Below are 22,773 nucleotides of genomic sequence, written 5' to 3'. Positions count from 1 at the left end.
ATTGGCTGCCATCCCCCCTAACCTCTGGAGAAAAATATAGGGCATGTTATGGGGCATGGACACATCTGTGTTCAACTCCCAGCTCTCTGTGTGGCCTTGGGCAATGTCCTTCCCATCTCTGGGCCTCAGTTTCCGCATCTGTAGAATAGGGCTGATCAACCTCGCCACGCTGGGTTGCCGGGAGACAGAGGATGCAAAGTAATGCAGTTCCTCCTGCCTCTCCCTCCAACTCTGCGCTCACCCCTCACATACACACACAGTAGTGCTACCCCCTCCTCCTGCCTCCTGGCCAAACTCTGGGTTCCCACGAAGAGTGAGGCCTCTGTTCTGAGGGTGCTCAGAGCAGCCTCTGGGCCCACCCTCAGCCCACTGTGCCCTCCTTCCCCAGCTCCCCCACCCTGTGCAGGGCAAGGTGAGGACGGGAAAGAGCACTCGCATGGTGCCATGGGCTTGCTGTGTGACCTTGTCAAAGTGACAGCCCTTCTCTGATCCTTTTTCCCCAACCCCGCAACAGCTGGGCGGGACGAGATCAAGGTTCTTAGCCTGGTCTTGACCCCTGAAGTTGCCACAGAGATCTGTGTGTGGAAAGCAAGTCCACGGCTTTCATCAGATCCTAAGAAATCCCCAGGCTCCTTCCCCTAACTCCAAAGTTTAAGACGCAGGTGATTCCTGAGGGTCCATTGAGGGCTGAAATCTGGGTCACTGGGAGGCTGCCTGGTCAAGCTGGGGTCAGGGGTCAGCCGGACCTGGTTAGGAGGCTGACTTAACCTCTCAAACCTTGTTTCCCTTCTGGAAAATGCGGGTAATGCCTTCTCCCCCTCACGGGACTGTGGGAATGAACCATGCAACGAGCAGAGGGCCGTGTCCAGGCCGCTCCCTGCCCCCACCCCGCCCCGCGGAGCCCGTGGGGGTGGGGTGTCTGTGCAGGTGCGCCACGAGGCTCACCTTCCTGCAGAAGCGGCGCAGGTGCAGCAGCGTCTCCAGGTCTGTGCGCTGCCGCTCGGCCGCCATGTAGAAGTGGGTCAGCTTGGCCTGGAAGGCCCGCTGGGTGGCGGCGAAGGCTGTCAGCTCCGGGAACTCTGGTCCCGCTGCCTCTCCCGCCCCTCCAGCGGCAGCTCCCAGCTGGGCCGCCTGCTTGGACAGCTCCAGGCCGCGGCGGTACTGGGCCTGAGTGGGGAGGGGGGTGTCCACTCAGCTCCCACCTCAGCCGAGGCCTCCCCCAGAGGTCAGGAACCGCCCGCTGCCCCGCTGCTGAGTTATGAGACTTCTGAGCCTCAGTTTCCCCATTTACAATGGGGACCCAGGCCTTTGCCCAGGCTGTTCACTTTCTCTAGCTGGGACTCTGCTTAGTTTCACTTCTTTCTGAAAACTCCCCTGACCCCAAAGTCTTCCTGTCCCCACAGCTCTCCCCTTGTTTCCCTGTTTGTCCCCCGCCCCCATCCCCCACTGGCCTGGGAGTCCCCTGAGGGCTGAAATGGAAGCTGAACCACCGTGTCCCAGGGCCCAACATGTCAAGGATGCAGATTCCCTGCCCCTGGTCCATGAGGCTGACTTAACAGGTCCAGGGTGGGACCCTGGAATCTGCATTTTAAGAAGCCCTCCAGAGACTCTGAGATTGGTCATCTTTGGACATGGTGGTCCAGGAAGGCTTCCTGGAGGAGGTCACATGTAAGCTGAACCCTCTGTGATCCAAGCTGGTCTCCTCGCTGTCTCTGGAAGCTTCCTCGCACTTTCCCACCTCTGCAGTGCCGTCCTAGCCAGCCGCCCTCTCCACTGCCCCCTCTACACCCCCTCCATCTGCTCCAGTCCTGCTCCTCAGTCTCAGGAACACACTGCAGCCTGCAGGAAGAAGTCCTCAAACTCGGCGTGGGCTTTCTCCACCATCTCCAAGCTTCCGTCCTGGGGGGTCAGCGCACGCAGGCACCGGCCTCCTTCCTGCTCCATCCAGTGGCTGACCTGGGGTGGGGGAGAGGGGTTTGGACATGAGGGGGCTGCTGGGAGACGTCCCTGGCCAGCTCCCTGCCTTCCGGGGAGGCTGGGGTCTTCTTGTCTCAGTCACTCCGTGGCTGGGCCTGCGCCATTGGCCTGGACGGAAACCCTCCCAGGTCTGGGGGAGAAGAGACAACCTGGGGAGGGCTCTGTCACGTTCTTCAAATATCCAAACGGGAGAGGGCTCCCCGAGTGGACCCCCGGGGGCACCTGGCCTGGCCAGCAAGCGCCCCGCACACAGTAGGCCTTCAGTGCACGCTTGCCTGAATGAGTCACAGGAGGCAAATTTCAGCTCACTCTACCCACTCAGTGCCACCAATCATAAAAGGGGCAGCCTCAGGAGTGATGAGCTCTTCGTCCCTGGGGGCGTGCAAACAGGGTTGGAGAAAAGCTGCCCGCTATAGAGGAAGGTGCATGGGCCTGCCATGAACTCACCGTGAACTGGGCAAGCCACTTCCCCTTTCTGGGCCTCAGTTCATTCAGTGGCAAAATGGGGTAGACGTGAGGGTTCAGTGAGGGACAGACGGTGCAAAACAGCTCTTGACCCACGAGCAGAAGTCCCTTCTTGTTCTGGGCTCTCTCTTACAGAGCGTGTATTCACTCACTTCATCCTCACAAAGCCCAGTGTGGCGGGCACTAATATTATCCCCCATTTAACAGGTGAGGAAACCGAGGCACCGAATAGTCAAATTACTTGTCTACGGTCACACTACCAGCAAGTGCCGGAGCCAAGACCAGAACCGGGCCACTTGGCTCCAGAGCGCACCGTGCTCCACAGGCCCAACAGGAAGGGATGCGCTGTTCTAGGCATCAGACAAGTGGTGCCAGGTGTGGCTCCAAGATCAGGCCCCCAGGTGTGCGGCCCTGGCAGGTGACGTCATGAAGGTCTCCGGCCCTGGTTTTCTCATCTGGGAGTAGGGGAAATCCTGGCACCTTCCCCACATTGCTGGTAAGGGAGGGCTGGAAAGCGATGATGTACGCATCATCTGAGATTTGAACCCAGATCTGTTCAGCAAAGGCGCTGGCCCAGCCTCGGTACACAGTTGGTATTCAATAAGTGCAGCTTTGCGTGAGGTCTTTTTTTTTTTTTGTGAGGAAGATCAGCCCTGAGCTAACATCCATGCTAATCCTCCTCTCTTTTTTTGCTGAGGAAGACTGGCCCTGGGCTAACATCTGTGCCTATCTTCCTCCACTTCATATGGGATGCGGCCACAGCATGGCTTGACAAGCGGTGCCTCAGTGTGCACCCGGGATCCGAACCCAGGCCGCCAGCAGCGGAGTGTGCGCACTTAACCACTACGCCACGGGGCCGGCCCTGGGGTTAGGTCTTTACCCATGAAGCACTTATTGAGAGTCACGTCATGTGCCATGTCCCAAGGATGCCTGCCTGGCCCTTGGAGAACTGCCAACCTCGTGTCCTGACACCAGAGCAAAGTGCCTGGCTGGGGCACGGCCTGGAGCAGGGCCTTTCCTGTGGAGGGTGGCCAGGCAGAAGCCCCGCCTCCCCCAGGCAGGCCTCTCCTCTCACCTGGCGGATGGCAGCTTCCAGGTGGCCCAGGCGGACGCGGAGCTCCAGCCTCCCCAGGAGGTGGTTGGACGCAGTGACCAGGACATGCAGCTGCTCGTCCATGAGGCTGTACAGAGCGGCGGCTTCAGCCAGATGGTTCCTGGGAGGTGGAGGAGGGAGAGAGGAGGCCTAAGATGTGTCCCTCCCAGTACTCCTGCCCAGCAGAGGCCTGCCCCCCAACTCCCACCAACTCTGTGGCCCCGGCCTGGGTATTCCAGCTGATGACTTGCTGTGTGACTTTGGATAGGTCCCTACACCTCTCTGGGCCTCAGCCTTGGCCTTCCATGGCTTTTGGAGGACCAGAGGACACAGCAGGAAACCAAATGACCCTTCTTTCCCTAGGAGTGTATTAACTGAGCTGGACAGATCTGCGTTCAAATCTCAGCCCTGCTATCTTCTAATGATGAGGCCTCGTGCAAATTTCTCAACGTTTCTGTGTCTCCATTTTTTTCATCTGTAAAAAGTGGGATAACAGAACCCACTTCACAGAGTGGGTTTAAATGATTAAATGATCTTTTTTTTTTTAAAGATTTTATTTATTTATTTTTCCCCCAAAGCCCCAGTACATAGTTGTCTGTCATAGCTGCACATCCTTCTAGTTGCTGTATGTGGGACGCGGCCTCAGCATGGCTGGAGGAGTGGTGCCTCGGTGCGCACCCGGGATCCGAACCCGGGCCGCCGGCAGCGGAGCGCACGCACTTAACCGCTAAGCCACGGGGCCGGCCCTGATCTAATGATCTTGAGGATTAAATGATCTAATGCCTTGGCTCTCAGCCCTGGCTGCATGTGAGAACCTGCCTGGGAGCTTTAAAAATCTTGATGCCCAGGCCCACCCCAGGCCGACTGAGTCGGGCTCTTAGTGTGGCCTGGACATGAGTGCTTCCCAGAGCTCCTCAGGTTTCTGGGGGCGGCCAGGGCTGAGAACCGGCCCCCACGCATTCACAACCCTGAACACAGCACCAGGCACAGTGTCTGTTAGCGCCTGTTATTTCTACTGCAGTGGTGGTGAGCGTCTGTAACACGCCTCCCACTCTGCCCCATTTCACAGTCGGGAAAACGGAGGTCCAGAGAGAGAAACTGACTCGAGCATGGCAGTCTGGACCGGAACCTAGTCCACGGCTTTTTCTGTGCATAATTTAAAAAAATGGTCAAAGCCGACAAGACATAAATGAAGGGGTGTGGATGGGACTCCAGGCGTGGCGACACTTGGGTGAAGGGAGGACTCTCAGGCTTTCCATCACCCCTCAAATCCCATCCCCCCCTCCTCTGCCCTGGGGGTCTTACTTCAGACGGAAAAGGAGAAAGAGGAGATGGGAGGAAATCTGCCTTCCTGGGGAGAGCCTTGCTCTGGAAATCTGACCGCCACTCCCGACGGGTGCCTGCCCTTCCAGAGAAGGAGTGAGGGCCCAGGGCGTGTTCACAGGATAGAAAATACCAGCCTCCCTGGTGGAGGGAGGCAGGCAGGCATGGCTGGGCAGGGACCGACACGCAGAAAGAGCACACGTAGTGACTCACGAGGGACCACAGCGCCCCCTGGTGGAGCTGCCAGTGGCCAATGGTCTGGAGGGACCTACATTGGACAAGACGGGCTGGGGGCCCAGCCAGCGAGGCGGGGACATGCTGGGAAAGACAGTGCCAGCCCCACCAGGCCATGAGAGGGGGGCAAGGAGATAACTCCACACCCGGCTCCAGGGCCCACTGCTGCCCAGCGCTCACATCAGCGTGGATCGGTCTGTGGGTGCAGCTCAGGGTGGTGTGTTCAAGATTCTGGGCCAGGCTGCCTGGGTTCAAGTCCTGGCTCCACCACACCCCAGCTGTGTGACCCTGGGCAAGTCACTTAACCTCTCTGAGCCTCAGGCTCCTCCACTGTAAAACGAGGATAACACTAGGATCTCCCTCATGGGTGGCAATTGAGTGAGTTAATATTTGTAAAGCCCTTAGAGCAATGCTGTGTACATACTCAGTGCTACTTAAGTGTTGGTTAAATAAACAAATTGTTCTTAGAAGCTTATGCAATTTTGTAATTGTGTTTGTTCTAATGGAAAGAAAATTTCTCCCCCACCCCTAAATTTAAGAAAATTGGTACTTTCCAAGAATGTATATTATTAGTTCTGTGGCTCCAAGACCCCGACACTCTATGAGGTTCTCCCGGCCAGGCTCAGCCCTGTGTCTGGGTCAGAGAAAGTGCTCGGTCCATGGGGGTGACCCAAAACAGGCAGAGGCTGTCCTCCGATGCCCACCCCAGGCTGAAGATGGCCGGGGCTGAAAAAGGGGCAGCAGAGAAGAGACCAGGAACTTGCCAAGGCCTCAGTCCAGGATATGGGCCCTATGTGTCCCCTCACACGTAGTGGGGTGGGGTGGCCCCAGCTCCAAGCTCCCCAGCGGGGAACGGGGTGGGTGGGGAAGAAAAAGCCGAGGTGTCTGTACCTGACGTCAGGGTTGAAGTCCAGCCTGCTGGCCTCCTGCTGCAGTCTGGCCAGGGTGGCTCCGCCTTCCCGCTGGAGGCCCAGCAGGCCTGGATCCCTCAGCACAGCCTCCATCAGCTCCTTGGACTTGCTCAGACACCTGGAGGCCTCCTGCCAGTGTAGGGAGGTGGCCTGAGGCCCAAGCCCCACTCTCCCTCTGTAACCGTCCAGGGTTCCCCACACCCAGATCACACTCGACTCCCCCAGTTTGCCATTCAAGGTCCTATAGAAAGTCTATCCTTTCTCTCTCTAAAACATCTCCTCAAGCCACTCTTCCTCTCATCACCATGGCAACCTCGCTGGTCCCAGCGCCATCATCTCCTGCTGGGACACCCATCCCAGCCTCTTCACTGGTCTCCCTGCTGCACTCTGGCTCCCCCTGCAGTCTGTTCTCCACACAGCAGCTGGAAGGATCTCAAAGCGCCAATCTGATCATCTCCCTGCTTAAAACTCTCCAGTGCCTTCCCTGCCAGCTTAGAACCAAATCCCAGGGCTGGCCTGGTGGCGCAAGCAGTTAAGTGCGTGCGTTTGGCTGTGGCAGCCCGAGGTTCGCGGGTTCGGATCCTGGGCGTGCACCGATGCACCGCTTGTCAGGCCATGCTGTGGCAGTATCCCATATAAAGTGGAGGAAGATGGGCACAGATGTTAGCCCAGGGCCAGTCTTCCTCAGCAAAAAGAGGAGGATCAGCATCGGATGTTAGCTCAGGGCTGATCTTCCTCACAAAACAAAACAAAAAAAGAACCAAATCCCAACCCAACTCCTCCTGATACAGCCCCCAATGGATGTGGAAGTTCCTCAAGTTCTTCTCTCCTTCTCCTCCCCACCTCCTACTCTGTTCTACATTGGCCTCCATGCTTCCTGAACATACCAAGCATAATCCCACCTCAGGGCCTTGGCACGTGTCTGCCCTCTGCCTGGAGCTCAGTCTCCCTCCTATCCCCATGGCAACCTCCTTCTCATCCTTCAGGCCTCAACTTAAATATCAGCTCTTCAAGGAGGCTTCCCTCCTTCCCCATTATTCTCACTGTTACTTTCGTGGCATTTGGCACAATCTGGAACTACACATCCATTTCTTTGTTTACTTTTCTAATGACTCCCTCTACCACTGCACCGTAAACCCTGTGAGACCAAGGACAAGTCGGTTTGCGCCAGGCTTGCTCTCCAGGGCGTGACACATAGTGGATGCCCAATAGATATTAGTCGAATGAATGAAAAGCAGGGATGACGGCACCCACCCTAGCTGTCCCCTTCATGGAGCCCTTGGTCCCTGGAATCTGGGGTGTAGTGTGGCTTCCCCACCACGTGCTCCTGGCTCACCTGCACCCCTCCAGGGGGGTCGCCCTTCTCAAACTCCTTGATGGAGGCCTGCAGCAGGGAGGAGGCCTGGCGGAGGCCAGTCAGGAAAGGGTCCAACTTCTGCAGGATGGAAGGCCAGAGCAGGGGTGTCAGTCTGTGCCGGTGAGGGGGGCACCTCCCCCACCCAGGAGGACAAAGTTGGGGGCAGGAGGTGATGCTTCTCAAACTTTAGCTGCATCAGAATGACATGGAGAGCCAGTTGAAAATCAGACTGCTGAGCCCCACTCCTGAGTTTCTGGCTTGTTCCCCTGGGGTGGGGCCTGAGAATCTGCATTTCTAACAAGTTCCCTGGTGATGCTGATGCTGCTGGTCCGGGGACCACAGTTTGAGAACCACTGGTGCTGGGACTGAGAAGAAAGAAGATAGGCCTGAGCTACCCCCGGGCCAGTGGGGACACCTTGGGGGAAACGGGGGGGGGAGAGGGTAGAGGTAGGGGGACACCCTCTGCTGGGTCTCATGTCAGCCCAGCCTCACCACTTAGTAGCTGTGAGACCTTGGGCAAGTCACTTAACCTCTCTGCACCTCCTCTTCCTCCCTGTATAATGGGATCACAGGAGTTCCTGCCTTCCAGGCTGTGTGGCGGTTCATGTGTGCAAGGACTTAGAATAGCACCCAGTGCACAGTGTTAGTCACCGTCATTATCAGTTTTATTTTCCAGGTTTATAGGTAAGATTTCACTTAAAGGGAAAGTTTTAAAGTGAAAATGTAGTTTAAAAGCCACTGGGTTAATCAGAGGCCTCTAGAGAGGAGAACTGGGGCCCCGGGGGCCCAGGAGGAAAGATTTCTCAGTGTATACCCTTTATACCCTTTGAATTTTGAACATACCGCCTATTCAAAAACAGACACGATTTTAAAAAGGAGAGCACTGGGCCAAAAGCAGATAAGCAAACCCCATGTCAGCCTGCGGGTGTAGACGGGTGGTTCTCAGCAGAGTGTGACTCCCCCACACCCCAGGGGGGCCACTGGCAACGTCTGGAGACATTCTTGGTTGACATAATTTGTGGGGTGCTACTGTCAGAGCAGGCAGAGGCCAAGGATGGTGCTAATCACGCTACAAGACAGCTCCCCAGGCAAGAATCATCCGGCCCCAAACCTGAGCGTCGCTGAGGTCTGGCAGCCCTGTCTGGGCACAGCCCCGGGTGGTGTTTGCGGGCACGGGTTTCAGTGCAGCTGAGCTGTAATCTTCTGCGCTGTTGTGCAAGTCCCCCGTCCTGCGTGTCCTCACGGGGTAGCCCGGGTGTGAAATGCCCCTCGCAGGCTTGTGGCGAGGAGGGGCTGAGGTTACCCGGGAAAGGAGCCCCGCGCCCGCGCTTTCCCTACTTCCTGCCTCTCAGGGGAGGGAGCGCATCTGCCTTCCCGCCAGGCCCCGGCTCCCCGAGTTGTGCAGCTCCACGGAGCAGACGTCTGTACATGTATTTTCAGTGAACACAGTCATGGCTCTTAGCACGTGCCAGACACTCTCCCAAGCTCTTCACCCACACTAACTCACTTAATCCTCCCACAGCCCCACAGGGAGGTACTATCAGGAAGCAGATGAGGAAAAGGGCTCAGAGGAGGCACCTAACTTCCCCAAGGTCACACAGCAGAGCTGGGATTGGAACCCAGGCAGTTTAGCCCCAGAGCCTGAGCTCTTCATATTCCACTCTGCACCCTCATTATACACGTTTGTTGAACGACTATTTTTGAAACTGACAGGGTCAGTGGATCCATGGGACAGGACAGTGAAGGGAGGAAGAGAAGGATAAGAGTTGGAGGGTAAAGGCTGTGATGGGGGCACCTGGAAGAACTGCACCCACTCGCTGTGGCAGTAGGGGAGGGGGCCTTCCAGGGCTGTGGGCAGCTGGCTGGGGTCCACGTGGTGGCTGAGGGCCTTCAGGGAGGTCAGCACCTCCACCTGCAGACAAAAGAAGAGTTAGGAGCACCAGGGACTCAGTCTGGGGAGAGGTGTTTGAGAAGGTCCTGCCCAGATCCCGCCCCCGCCCCCTCTGCCTCCCATAGGTAAGGCTGGACCTGGCTTTAAGAGATGCTTTCTTCTGGGCAATAGGTCTTCTCTGGAAACTCTGACAAATCAAAATTCAGAACCAGAACCTGGGTAAGGAATGGCAAATAGCGCTCGGCCTGCCACTCTCCAAGCCCGTGCCACAGGCAGACATCACTAATCAATCACAGTACTTGTTCCCTCCGAGCTGGACTCCTTCCCAGCACAGCCTTCCAGGAAATCAAACAAACTGATTGAAGCTGGCCCCTGTCATGTACGTTCTTTGTAATCCTTGTACTGTTCTCTGGTGACCCACCAAGGTGCTGTCTCCTCCTTGAGGCTATTGAGAAAGGTCACCATATCCTAACAGTGTCTCCCAAGACATGGAGGAGAGACTAGGCGTCCGCTTCACCCACGCAGGGAACTTTGAGGCTTAAGCCAGGAACAGCTCCAGATCCCTAGGCTTGGGATTGGGTGGATTTTGTGGGTTTTTGGACCCATCTGTTACGCCTGGTACTCACAGCTGGTCCCCGGGCCAGCAGCGTCAGCATCACCCAGGAGCATGTTAGGAACGCAGAATCAAAACTACTTAATCAGAACCCGCTCTTGGACGAGATCCCCAAGTGACTCATAGCACATAAAAGCCTGAACAGCACATCTCTAGCTCACAATGTGCCTCTTTACTATCCAGGAGGAAGAAGGAGACCTTTCAAATCATCTCCTGAACTGTGTGGGGGAGGCCACGCTCATGACTGTGGTATACGGCTCTAATTAAAGGGAGCCGCAGGGTTCTTTCCTGCGAGGGCCCGAATCAACTCAGCATCTGAGTTGGAGATGCTGAGAGAAACTAGGGAGAGAAATACAGGAAGATCAGGGTGTGGAAAAGGCACCTCTGCCTCCAGCTTGCTGTGTGGCCTTGGGCCTCAGTTTCCCCATGTGAAAAGAGAGGAGGGAGGGGGCTGGCTAGATGAAGCTTTTCAAATAGGTTTCATACCATGTGCAGCTCTCAACCACGTGGCAGTGCCCACCAGCAGTTGCCAGGACTGCCAGAGAGAAATAGTTCTGCGGCTGATTTGGCAACGCCTGCCCTGGGGCAGGGCTGGAGGGATGTAGCATCCGGGCCTTGTATCGATGGACCTACACTAGATTATTTCAGGCCCTCCCCTAGCTCGTGAACTCTGCAATTCCTCACCCCAGCTCAGCTCCAGCCCAGCAAGTCCTCTCCGCCTTGGGGGACGCTGCCTCCCCCTCACCTGGATGTCAGGTAACGTCTCCAGCTGGAGAGCCGCCTCCTTCTCCCCGAGGAAGAGCAGGGCCCGGATGGAGGCTGGGACCAGACCCTGTCGGAGAGAACTATTTCAGGGCTGCTCTGCCTTCACTGAGCCTCCCCACTAAGATGCAGGCAAAGGGGCCACGGGGACCAGGCATGGGGGTGTGGGGGTCCCCGTGGCTGGGACCCTTATGTGGTATGTTTAGAGGGTGAGTCACTGGAAGTCAAGAGAGCAGCAAGTCCAAGCTGTGTTGCAAACTTCCTAGATACCCTCCCCCCTCTGGGACTCGGTTTCCCCATTTATAAAGGAAGGAGGAGGAAGAAGGGACGGGGGAGGTCAGACCACGAGGTGAGCAGATGCCAGACTTGCATTTACTCTGCTGCCCAGCCGGCTCATTAGGAATCTCTCCCTCCCCCAGTCTCAGTCCAGGAGGCTCGTGTGAGCTAAGTCTAAGCCAATCCGTGTGTCCAATTCCTCTGGCCACAGAGATTGGTTGATGGATGGACACCTGAGACAATCGGGGCTAAGGAGACACAAAGAAAGTTTTGCTGGGACTTCTGGAAAAAGAATCTCTTGCTATTTCCTACTGGACTTAAATGAAAGACCATCTGAAGTTAGAGCTCCTGGGAGCCAGACTGCCACTGAGAGAGAGCCTGGCTGAGAATGGCACTCTCCTCGGAGAAAAGGGCCAGGGACGGAGAGAGAGGAACCAGATCTTGGTGACAATATTTGAGCCCCTGAATCAAGCCATACTTGAAGGTGGATTTAACCCCTGGACTGTCGAGTCGTGTGAACCAACGAACGACCTTTGTCTTTAGGCCTCTTCGGCTGGGTTTCTGTTATCTGCAACTAAGAGACCCTGCCTGGGGTCCTGCTCCCAGCTCCGAGAGTCCTGGGCTCCGTGGATGTCACAAGGTCCCTGGTGTTCCCAAGACTTGCCAGGCTGAGGCTGTCCACCTCCCACTCACCTGGGTGGCCTGCAGGGCACTGACCAGACCAGGATGCGGGGGCTGTTTCCTGGCGTCAATCACGACCACCAGCCCCTTGGCTTTCTCTTCAGGCCTGTGGGTGGTAAACAGAATTGGCAGTCTTGCTGGGTGAACCGGGGCTCTCCCTGGGGAAGAACCTAGTGGAAGGTGAGGGAAACTGGCTGCTAGAAGCCTTGATTTACTGGTGAACTCTTCATCCTGTAAGACAAAGTTCCAGTGCCCTCCCTCTTCCAGGAAGCCCTCCTTGATTCTCCTCCAGGCAGAGTCCATTGCTCCCTCTTCGGTGCTCCCACAGTACCTCACATGGCCCTCTCTTACACCCTGATAACCATAAACTATATGCCACTATCCCAGTTGCAGTGGGCTAGTCACCCAGCATTCACTCACCCCTTTTGTGCTGGCAGAAGGCTCATTTTACTCAAGAATCCAACTCCCCCCATATAACTATGTGCCCCCCTCCCCGGTGCCAGACCCGGAACTGGTTTATGATTGGTTGAGGCCAACAGCAAGGACCCAATTCCCCTGGCTAATGATTGATTTAGATAGGGGTCATGTGACACATTTCTGGCCAATAAGATGTGAGGGGAAATTTGCTGGGGGACTTCTGGGAAAGACAGTCTCTCCTTTAAAAAGTTCTTACAGAGAGATTCAAGGCCGAGACATAGAATGATAAATTTCCTTGTCACACAAGACATGTTGAATTGGAATTGGTTACTTGCAGCCAAAACACCCTCACTGGTTCACGGTGCACTTTTCAGTGATTACCCTAGGATTTCCCAAACTGGCCAGATCGTCAGGACTTGTTAAAATACGATTCCTCACCCCTTCCCCACCCCATCCCCCCAGACATCTGGCCAGAAGGGCCGGGGTGGGGCCGGAGCATCTGTGCAGTTCCAAGCGATCCTGATGATCAGGCAGGTGGGGAAAATGACCCCAACTACCTTCAATCCTTACAACCACCAGTTCATAGACAAAACCCGCGGCGGCCGGCGTGGGGGTGGAGCTGCGGCTCTGCCACGGTATCTGTCACCTGGGGACGTGGCTTCATCCCGCTGGAAGTCACTTTCCCATCTGTAGATGGGGCTGTGGTGAGCACTGACGAATTCACCACGTGAAGCGCTCAGTGGCTGCACAGAGCAGGAGGGATACGAATGCCTGCTGTTATGACAGTCCTAGACGGGGAAACTGAGGCACGGAGCGGTGACCTGGCAGACAGTGAGAGGAGGCTCTCGGAGGTGATGCCGGGTCTCTGGCTTCACGTCCCGCTCCTCACCAGCCTCTGGCCGTGCCCAGGCTGGGAGAGAGGTTTGCTTCCACACCTGCTCCGCCACCAGCCTGGAGGCCCCTAGGGGTCAGGGCCCCACGTGAGGAGCGTCCGGGTCCCTAGCGTGGCCCGGCATAAAGCCAGGCCTGGAGCAAGTGCCCGGCAACGTTGGTTCACGCAGGAGTGGAAAAGCAAAAGCCCATCAGACAAGACCCCCTGTGCATCACACTCCACAGTTTACACTACACCGTGCCCCGCCTCTCGTGACCACACGTGGTCCTCAGAGCCCACGTGGTCACCCCCTTTGCTCAGGTGAGCCTCAGAGAGGGCAGGTTACCAGCCCAAGGTCAGACAGCAGGTTGGTGGGACTGCAGGGTTCTGTCCCCCACGCTGGCCACTGCCCAGCACAGAAAAGGGGCTTCCATCTCCCCCTCAGGCCGGAAAAGCCACTCCCCCTTGGACAACAGGGAGAAAACTCTCAGTGGCCAGCAGGTGGCAGTGATGGCTCCCGTGGGGTGGAGCAAATGGAGAAGGTTCCAAAGGGTTCCATCAGTCCCTCCCACCCCTCCCCTGGGGGCAGAACCTCTAGATTGGATTGGGATCTAAAGCTACAGTCCAAACCACCTCCATGCCCTGGCTGGGGGCTGGGGCTCAGAGGAGAGGATGGTGCCTCTTCCCCATCAGTCCAACATGAATTCTGAATGGGGGGGAGGAGGGTGTTAGAAATGAGCCTCATCATTCACTCACTCCCTCACTCATTCTTGCTTTCACTCTCTCACTCATTCATTCATTCACTAGTTCACCCTTTTCTTCATTTGTTCAATAAATACTTATAATTCAGAAGCCAGCTCAGTTATCACCTCCTCAGGGAAGCCTTCCCTGATTTTCCAATTGAAATGAGTCCCCCCACCCTTCTCAGTACAACAGTGGCTCTCAAAATGTGTCTCTGGCCCAGCAGCATCAGTACCACCAGGAAACTTGTTAGAAATGCAAATTCTCAGGCCCCACCCCAGACCTACTGAATCCAAAACTCTGGGGGTGGGCTCAGTGATCTGTTTTGACAGCCCTCCGGGTGATTCTGATGCACGCTGGAGTTTGAGAACCACTGATCTACAGCATCCCTCTGTTTCCTTCTCCACACTAGCTCTCCTGAGGGTTGCTTGTCCGTGGGCTGTTTCTTGCACACCGGCCATCTCCCCCACAGCCTGGGAACCCCTCGACGGTGGGAACTGAGTGTCCCGCTTGCCCCCCCGGCGTCTGGCTCGGCACTGGCTCTGGGAACAGACACCTGGGTGGAAGGCTATGGTGTCTCTCCTGGTCCGGGGCTCTGCGTCGAGAGGTCGAGGGGGATGGAGTGGCCAGCTGGCCCAGCCCCTTACCTGGGGACAGTGCACAGATAGGAGAGCAGTTTGGTGACCTCTGAGGCTGTGCACCATGGTGCCTCCCAGGTCCCCTCAGTGGTTGACATCAGAAGCAAGGGCCGCCCCGCCCTGTCCCGACCGCCTGGAGGAGAGAGGACGCACGTGAGGAGTGAGAAAGTTGGTGGAGCCCTCTCTACAGGGGGAGCACGCCCTGGGGCCTCCAGGCCTTTGCCCATAATGGTCTCTCTGCCCAGAATGCCCTTTCTTTGCTCCCCTGTGAACTCCGAACTCCTATTCATCCTTTAAGACACGGCTCAAAAGCCACTTCCTCAGAAAAACCGTCCCTGAAACCCTCTTCCATGCAGAGGTGGCCTCACCCTCCTCTGTGCTCCCTGGGAAGTGAAGCTCATGGAATGAGCCTTGGGGACACAGAGAGGGGGGTTCAAGTCCCAGCTCTGCACTGACTCACTATGTGTCCTTGGGCAAGTCCGTGCGTCTCTGAACCTCAGTTTCCTATCTGTTAAATGGGGAGACTAAAATATGGAGCTTATTAGGTTATTTCGAGGACTAAATGAACCAGTTCCTGAGAAGCACTGACCGCACGGCAAGAGCTTAACGAACAGCAGTTGTTACAACAGTCATCATCTCTGTCCCTGTCTCCAGCCCCCCGCATGGTGAGCGTGCAGCCTGGCCGCCAGCTCACTACCTACCGTGCAGATGGTCAGCTATGGGTTCCCCAGACTATTTCCTGATCCAGGAAACAGGCCTGTGTGCCCCACTCTCCCCACAGGGCTCAGAGTCCGAGGCCCAGGGGGTCAGCACAGCCCGTCTACACTGGGGGGATGGGGGAGTACAGCAGGGGGAAGAGGCCCAGGCCTCTGCAAACCCGTCCTGTCCTGCGCCCGGGGCTCAGAGCCCTGCCCTCCAGGGTCACCTCACTCAGGGCCACTCTGCAGTGACCCCCACCTAACCATGTGGGCACAGCCCTCCACAGTGTGTAAGTTTGTAAGACCCTTTATAGCTCATGAAGCCTCAGACAACCTTAACCGCCTTCACAATTGCTGCCTCACACAGGGGGCAACCATCTGGAACATTCTTTCTTTCACATATGTTTGAAAATTTGACATAATTTTTTTTTTTAATAATTTTATTTATTTATTTTTTCCTCCAAAGCCCCAGTAGATAGTTGTATGTCATAGCTGCACATCCTTCTAGTTGCTGTATGTGGGACGCGGCCTCAGCGTGGCCGGAGAAGCGGTGCGTCAGTGCACGCCCGGGATCCGAACCCGGGCCGCCAGCAGCGGAGCCTGCGCACTTAACCACTAATCCACGGGGCCAGCCCTGACATAATTTAAAAATTAAAAAAATCTACATTGATATATATTTTTATACACAAATATACACAGTAATATTTGTATTTGCATATATATAAACTTTGTATCCTCTTGATATCATGGGTTTGATTTTTCCTAATATTTATTTTAAATCTCAAAAGGAAAAACATTTTGTTGAGGACAATATGGGAAATTTGAATACGAGCTGCGTATTGAATAGCATTAGGAATTATTTTTAATATTATTAGGTGTGCTGATGACATTATGATTACTGGGGAAAATGTCCTTACAGTTAAGAGACGCAGGCTGAAGTACTTAGGTGTAAAATATGAAGCTCTGTAATTTACTTTAAAATATTTTAGGAAAAAAAAAAAGGTGAAACATGCCAAATTGTTAAGATTCATTAAATCTAAGTAATGAGTATAAGGGTGTTCATTATACTATAATCTCTATTTTTCTGTATGTGTGAAATTGCTCATAATAGAAAGTCCAAAAAAAGTGAAATAATTAAACCATGAAAAATTGCATAACTTGCAAAGTTGGAGATGTTTGTCCATGTCCCTCTGAAATCCTCTCACAGCCATGGGTCCCTCAGGTCAGGAAATGCTACATCATGTCCTTGGGCCCATTTTACGGATGAGGAAACTGAGGCCTGGAGAGGGGAAGCAGCTTCCCAGGCTCCCACAGACCCAGGTCCCCAACTTGCCAGCAAGGGTGGGGATCATGCCTGATTCAGCCCTTGACCCTGGGCCACACTGAGAGATGAGTTTTGTCTGCTGTAAACCTGATGGCTGGAGCTCTGTGACAGCTCTAGGGGTGCTACTCCCTGCTCTAAAACTTTCCAAGGCTCCTCATGGCCTCGAGGAGAAAGTGCAAGCTCCTCGACCTGGCACTTAAGTCTCCCCAGGATCTGCACACTCTTCCAGCCTCATTGTATACACTTTGTGTTATGTGCTGAATTGTGTTCCCTCCCCGCCCAAATTCAGATGTTGAAGTCCTAACCCCTAGGGCCTCAGAATGTGACTGTATCAGAGACAGGGTCTTTAAAGAGGTGATCTGGATAAAATGAGGTGATAAGAGTGGGTCCTAATCCAATGTGACTGGTGTCCTTATAAGAAGAGGAAATTTGGACACAGTACAGAGGGAGACATAAGGAGAAGACGGCCACCTACAAGCCAAGGAGAGAGGCCTCAGAAGAACCAACACTGCCGACACCCAGCCTCCCAGCCTCCAGAACCGTGAGAAATAAATGTCTGTCGTTTCAGCCCCCCAGTCTGTGGTACTTTGTTATGGTGGCCCTAACACACTAATGCCCGGTGTCTCCCCTTGTCACCATGGCCCAGCCACAGTGGGTCCCATCTGTCATTGCCTAAATGAGCCTGACCATTTCCTGCCTCCCCCGTTCACACTGTTCCTTCTGCCAGGGATTCGCTTCCCTCCTATCTCCATCTGTGAAACCCTCCTCATCTTTCAAAGCCCAGCTGAGATGCCACCTCCTCCAGGAAGACATCCTCCTGCCCTCTACAGAAGCCCTGCTCCCACCCCAGGCTCCCACAGCAAACGGAGGCCTCTTATTCCTCCAGGCTGAGGGCTCCTCACGGTGCTTGCTGGCTCAGATTCACTGTACCCTGGCGCTGAGCACAGGCCCGCAGCAGATAATCAATGTCCGTGATTAACGGACGAATGAGCGGATGACAAACTTCGATGTGCCTGGGGATCTTGCTAGAAGGCAGATTCTGCTTCCGCAGGCCTGAGATTCTGCTCTCTCCCTAGCTCCATGGTGAGGCCCGTGTAGTTGGTCCCCAGACCACACTCTGAGTAGCACAGGAGTTCAGCACTCAGGACATTCCATACTGGGACACCGTGATGGGTTCATGTGTCTGGTCCCCCACTCCGCTCTGCCTGGAACGGGGCTCTGCAAACGGCCAGAGCCGGCTGAGCGCGCAGACGCTGGCTGAGGCCACCGGAGCAAGGGACCGCTGTCCCCCTGACTGCCTTCAGCTGGGAGGCCCCTTTGCCCCAGATGCCACCCTCATCTGACAACTGGTGCCAGAAATGCCGTCATCAGCACCTCAGAGCCCTGGCCTGAAGCTGGGCTGTTCACACTGGGCTATGAGTCTCAGGTGGACATGGAGATGGCAGGTTGGGAGGTGCCGGGGGAGTGGGTAAGAGTCACCCAAAGCCGTCAAAAAACTGTCGCTCCTTCCTGCAGCACTATTCACTCCCAGTTTGGGGGGAAATGGTAAGTGATTTAACTGGCAAACAATTTAGAGCGTTTTTTGTATTGAAACAAATATGAATGTATGCTTAAGTAGGATACAAAATCTATAGAAATTTAAAGACAAAAAAGATTTCAAAGATATGTACAAAGCAGCTGAGAGCTCAGGGCGAGCTCTCCCCTGGGACCTGGTTCACTCTTGTCTGCACTGGGGTTTTCAGGGTAAAGTCTGAGAAACCCTCTCCTAAGGCCTTGTGCCTGTGAAGGCAGAGTTATGGCTCCAAAGATGTCCACGTCCTAATCCCAAGCCTGTGGATGTGTCAGCTGACCCAGCAAAGGGACTTTGCAGATGTGATTAAGGTAGGACCTGGGAATGGGGGATTAGCCTGGATTTTCTGGGTGGGGCCAATCTAAGCACATGATCCTTAAAAGCAGAAAAACCTTTCCTGGGTTCAGTCAATCAGAGAAAGGTGTCAAGACAGAAGAAGGGTCAGAGAGACGTGATGTTGCCGGCTTTGAAGATGGAGGAAGGGGCCACAAGCCAAGGAATGCAGGCAGCTTCTAGAAGCTGGAAAGACAAGATACAGATTCTCCCCTAGAGTGTCCAGAAAAGAATGCAGGCCTGCCGACACCCTGATTTTAGTCTGGTCTGTGTCAGACCTCTAACCTACGGAACTGTAAGATAGGAAATTTGTGTCGTTTTAAGCCACTGAGTTTGTGGTATTTGCTCTGCCCACAGTAGGAAACTCACACAGTGCCGATTAAAACACAACCCCGCCCCCAGCTCGGGAGCAGCCATTCACTGCTTAGCGCTGGTGAGTCTCTTCCCTGAGAACAGATCTCTATGGAAAGTCTGGAGCTCAACGACCTGAGGAGAAGAAAGGAGGTGACGAGGAGATCCTGACAGGGGAGACAAGGGCTGGCCGGGAGCAGAGCCCGAGCTTGGAACACAGACTTCGGGGACTGTTTGGGCTACAAGGGAACTCCAGGGGAGGCAGAGAGACCAGCGAGGAGACTGCAACAGGCGAGAGACTATGCTGGTTTGGACGCGGGTGGTGTGAAGTCGTCAGATTCTGCATGCAATCTGATGAAGAGTTGACAGGATTTGCTATCTAACTGGATGTGGGCTGTAAGGGAAGAGAGCAATCAAGGACAGAGCTGCCACCTTTTACTGTCATGAAGAAAGACTAGAAGGTTGGGAAGGGTGGAGGGGGGTGTGAAATCAGGAGCCCACTTTTGGACATTAAGTTAGACATACACATAGAGACATCAAGTAGACAGTTGGATGAATGATTAAGGAGTTGATGGGCAGGGTCCAGGCTGGAAAAGTGAGTGTGGGGGTTGTCAGTGTAGAGACAGCATTTAAAACAAGTACTCAGGGGCCGGCCTGGTGGCGTAGCGGTTAAGTTCGAGCGCTCTGCTTCGGCGGCCCCAGGGTTCGCTGGTTCAGATCCCAGGTGCGGACCAACACACCACTCATCAAGCCGTGCTGTGGCGGCATCCCATATACAAAATAGAGGAAGATGGGCACAGATACTAGCTCAGGGCTAATCTTCCTCGGCAAAAAAGAGGAAGATTGGCAACAGATGTTAGCTTAGGGCCAATCTTTTTCACCAAAAAAAAAATAATAATAATAAAATAAAACAAGTATTCAACCGTGAGCCTGGATGAGGTCACTAAGGAAGCAAGTGTAGACGGAGAGGAGAAAGGGTCCAAGGACTGAGCTCTGGGGGCCCTCCAAGGTCTACAGGTTGAGAGGTGAGGAGAAGGCAGGAAAGGAGGCTGAGAAGGTGCGGCTGGTGAGCGGGGAGGAAAACCAGGTGGGAGTTGCCAGGAAAACCAGGCAAGTGAAGAAGGCACGTCAGCCAGCAGGGAGCAGTCATTGGTGTCAAAGGCTGCTGAGGGCTCCAGGACAACGAGGACTGGGAGCTGACCACTGGGTCTGGAAACATGGGAGTCATGGGTCACCTTGAAAAGACCGGTCCCCGTGTCAAGGTGGGGAAGGAGTTCTGATTAGAGTGAGTTGAAGAGCGAGGGAGAGGAGAGGAGGTGCCGAGATGCGAGCACAGACAACTCCTATGTGGGGTTTTGAAGTAAAAGAAAGATAAGAACGGGGGTGTGTGAGCCTAGAACAGTCATTTCAGGCTGGGCCATATTACAGCATGCTCTTATGCTGGTGGAATGGCTCCACAGAGGGGAGGGGATCATGTAGGGAAGAGAGGAGAATCTCTCCATGGGGATGTCTTTGAGCAGGTGAGGAGGAGCTGTGTACCAGCGGAGGGGTCGGTTCCACTGTCATGGATGGTTCCTCTGTAACAGAATGCTGTGTGTGCGGGTACATATGCAGGTAGACAGGTAAATGTGGTGGCAGGAGTTTGTAGGTTTTCCTTCTGATTGCTCCTATTTGCTCAGTGAGACAAGAAGGAAGGTCGTCAGCTGAGAGTAAGGCTGAGGGAGGTGGTGTTGAAGGTCAGGGGAGAGAAGGTGTGAAATCATCATTCAGGACAGTGGGGGACCCTTTAGGACCCTGGAAGCGACAGAATCCACAGGCACCATTGGGACCCACTGGAGGTCAGTGGTCTGGTGTCTAACGTGCGACCAGTCAACGTGGTTGGGCAGACCTTCCGGCTTTGCTCAGCGGTGAGGGTACAAGTGGGGAGGAGGTGGTGACTGGATTGAACCGAGGTTGGGATTTCTCCAGGAGAGGATGGCGGTGGAAGAGAAAGGCAGGGAGCTGAGAGTGTTTGAAAGGAAGTGATTATGATGATGAGCCACGGAATCTAAGCCGGGAAGGAGGAAGTGGGAACATGAGGGAGCGTGGGGAGGGACAGTGAAAAGGTGGTGGGATCAATAGGTTGAGGGTTCTGGGGGACAAAAACGTTACTACCATTGTGGTGGTGGGCGAGCTGGGAAGCGAGGCAGTGTAACGAGGGAGGAGCAGGTAGTGATGGGCGATGGCCGTGGGAGGAACAGCTGGGGAACGAGGACAAGATCACTGAAGAAGAGGAGGTCAAGGAAGGGAACGGAAGGAGCATCCACGTGGAGAACGTTCATTCACTCGACAAACACTTTCTGAGCACCTGTCATGTGCCAGACACTGCTCCAGGTCTCTTGGGGCCCATCAGTCATGTGGCAAGCCAAAACAATTACAAGAGAGTAATTGTGTAAAGAGTGATGGTGAGCCAAGCCCGGTCTGCTTCCTATCCTCCTCCTCTTACACAGGTAGGAGCCTGAGGCCCAGAGAGGGCACGTGACTCCTCCCAGGTCACACAGGGAGCTGGGGGTAGAACTGAAACTAGAATGAAGGTCTCCTGCCTCCCAGGACAGGGCCCTTTTATGGATAAAATCTGAGCTCTTGGAACATGACAGCCCTAAAAGGATCGTGAGACCTTTTGTGTACAATTAAGATGGGAACGAACAGCACGAGCTTCAGCAAAGATGACCAGGAAGACAATGGACGATGCCTCTAGGAGTTGCAAAAAGACAGAGCAGTGTCCACGGTCCTGCAGAGATGTAGAAGTCTCTGAAGCAAAACAGCATCTGAGGACAGTGAGGTCCCAGAAAGCACAGAGGTTTCTCTTGCCCCCAGACCTTTGCACATGCTGTTCCCTGTCTGGAACACTGTTCCCACCCCTTCACATGGATAATGCCTACTCCTGCTATAGGACTGAGCTTTATATTACTTCCTCCAGAAAGTCTTCCCTGACCTCTCCCCTACCCCAAGCCTGAGCCAGGGACTTCATCTGTCCTCCCACAGCGACCTGTACTGCCCCATGGTTACATCTTTTTTACACTGGATTGTAATAACCTGTTGTAATAACCCGTTGGATTTTCTTCACCACTAGAATAGACTTCCTGAGAGCAGAGAACACATCAGACTTGTTCCCTCCTGAATCCTCAGGGCTGAGCCCAGGGCCTGGCACACAGCAGGTGCTCAATAAATACTCATTGCAAAGATGAATAAATATCAAACAGGGGTGATAACGCCCTCAGTTTTGGATGCTGTTAACGCCCCACCCAGACCCCGTCATCAGGCCAGGGCACCCGTCCCCCAGGGGCTGTAAGTCTTGGCTGTAATTGGCCCACAGACGGCCCTTCTCAGAAGAATCGCCCTGGGCTGCACTGGATCCCGGGCTCACCCCCATCCCCTTCCAGGACCAGCCTGCAGTTGACTGACAGACCCGGGTGTACAAAAGGCCAGCCCCCTGCATGTAAGGGGAATGGCTCTGTGGTGTCATTCATGCTCCAGAGCCCCCCGTGGGTCAGCCTCATCCTTGCCTAGTTCCTCCCCTGCCCGGCTTCCCTCACTCCCCTTCTCCTGAGAGCAACCTTCAATAAAATAAATCCCTTTCCCAAGGATCCCTGTCTCTGGCTCTTTTCTAGGGACCCTGACCTAAGACACCCACCTTGGCTGCCTCACCAAAAGTAGGATGGATGGACAGATGGACTGATGGATGAATGGATACCTAGAAACTGCTTTTCATATACTCGAGCTCCTTCATTGGGAAGACGAGGAACCTGAGTCCCAGGGAAGCTTGGTCCAGAACACAGGCCTCTAGGACCTTCCCTGCCTCTCCCACATCCCCCAGCATCTGAGGATGCTCAGGGGCCCCCTGCCCCCAGCCCCTTCCCCTCCACCTCCACCTGCCCCAGAACCCCCGAGGACCTGGCAGGCACACTATCCCGGAACGGAAGATCTCCACATTCAGAGCCCCAATCCCGGGCTCAGGCTCTGCATCCAGTGGGGGGCCTCTTTCTGGAGGGCCTGCAGAAGCTTCTGAGAAGGCAGACTTCTCCCTGGTCAGTGAGGCCGAGTCAGCAGCTGAGCCAGATGCTTCGGTCTGAGTTGTTCCAGCTGGGGAAAAGCAACAGGAAAAGGGTGTGGCAGCAGAAGATGGCTTTTCCCAGGGGAAATGTCTTCTCTCTCACCTTCTGACTAATAATAACAGCTTACACCTATTGATCTCCTATGGTGTGCCA

At 54.7% G+C, this 22,773-nt stretch overlaps 1 protein-coding gene across 1 annotated transcript in view; it reads right to left on the bottom strand.

The window, feature by feature from the left end:
* The window catches only part of KIAA1755 (KIAA1755 ortholog), a 43,451-nt gene that overhangs the window by 4,142 nt on the left and 16,536 nt on the right, over positions 1 to 22,773 (bottom strand). The window contains exons 7-16 of the mRNA XM_087444910.1: positions 22,460 to 22,648; positions 14,260 to 14,383; positions 11,596 to 11,689; positions 10,610 to 10,696; positions 9,156 to 9,272; positions 7,340 to 7,438; positions 5,984 to 6,132; positions 3,518 to 3,656; positions 1,834 to 1,956; positions 946 to 1,167 (exon numbers count right to left, since the gene is read on the bottom strand). Of these exons, the coding sequence (XP_087301036.1) occupies positions 946 to 1,167; positions 1,834 to 1,956; positions 3,518 to 3,656; positions 5,984 to 6,132; positions 7,340 to 7,438; positions 9,156 to 9,272; positions 10,610 to 10,696; positions 11,596 to 11,689; positions 14,260 to 14,383; positions 22,460 to 22,648 (1,343 nt within the window). The remainder of the gene's footprint in view (positions 1 to 945; positions 1,168 to 1,833; positions 1,957 to 3,517; positions 3,657 to 5,983; positions 6,133 to 7,339; positions 7,439 to 9,155; positions 9,273 to 10,609; positions 10,697 to 11,595; positions 11,690 to 14,259; positions 14,384 to 22,459; positions 22,649 to 22,773) is intronic.

Source organism: Ceratotherium simum, chromosome 21, assembly GCF_057802395.1.
Source record: "Ceratotherium simum simum isolate JZ-2026a chromosome 21, ASM5780239v1, whole genome shotgun sequence".
NCBI classification, from domain to species: domain Eukaryota; kingdom Metazoa; phylum Chordata; class Mammalia; order Perissodactyla; family Rhinocerotidae; genus Ceratotherium; species Ceratotherium simum.
This window is presented reverse-complemented; position numbering and strand designations above follow the sequence as displayed.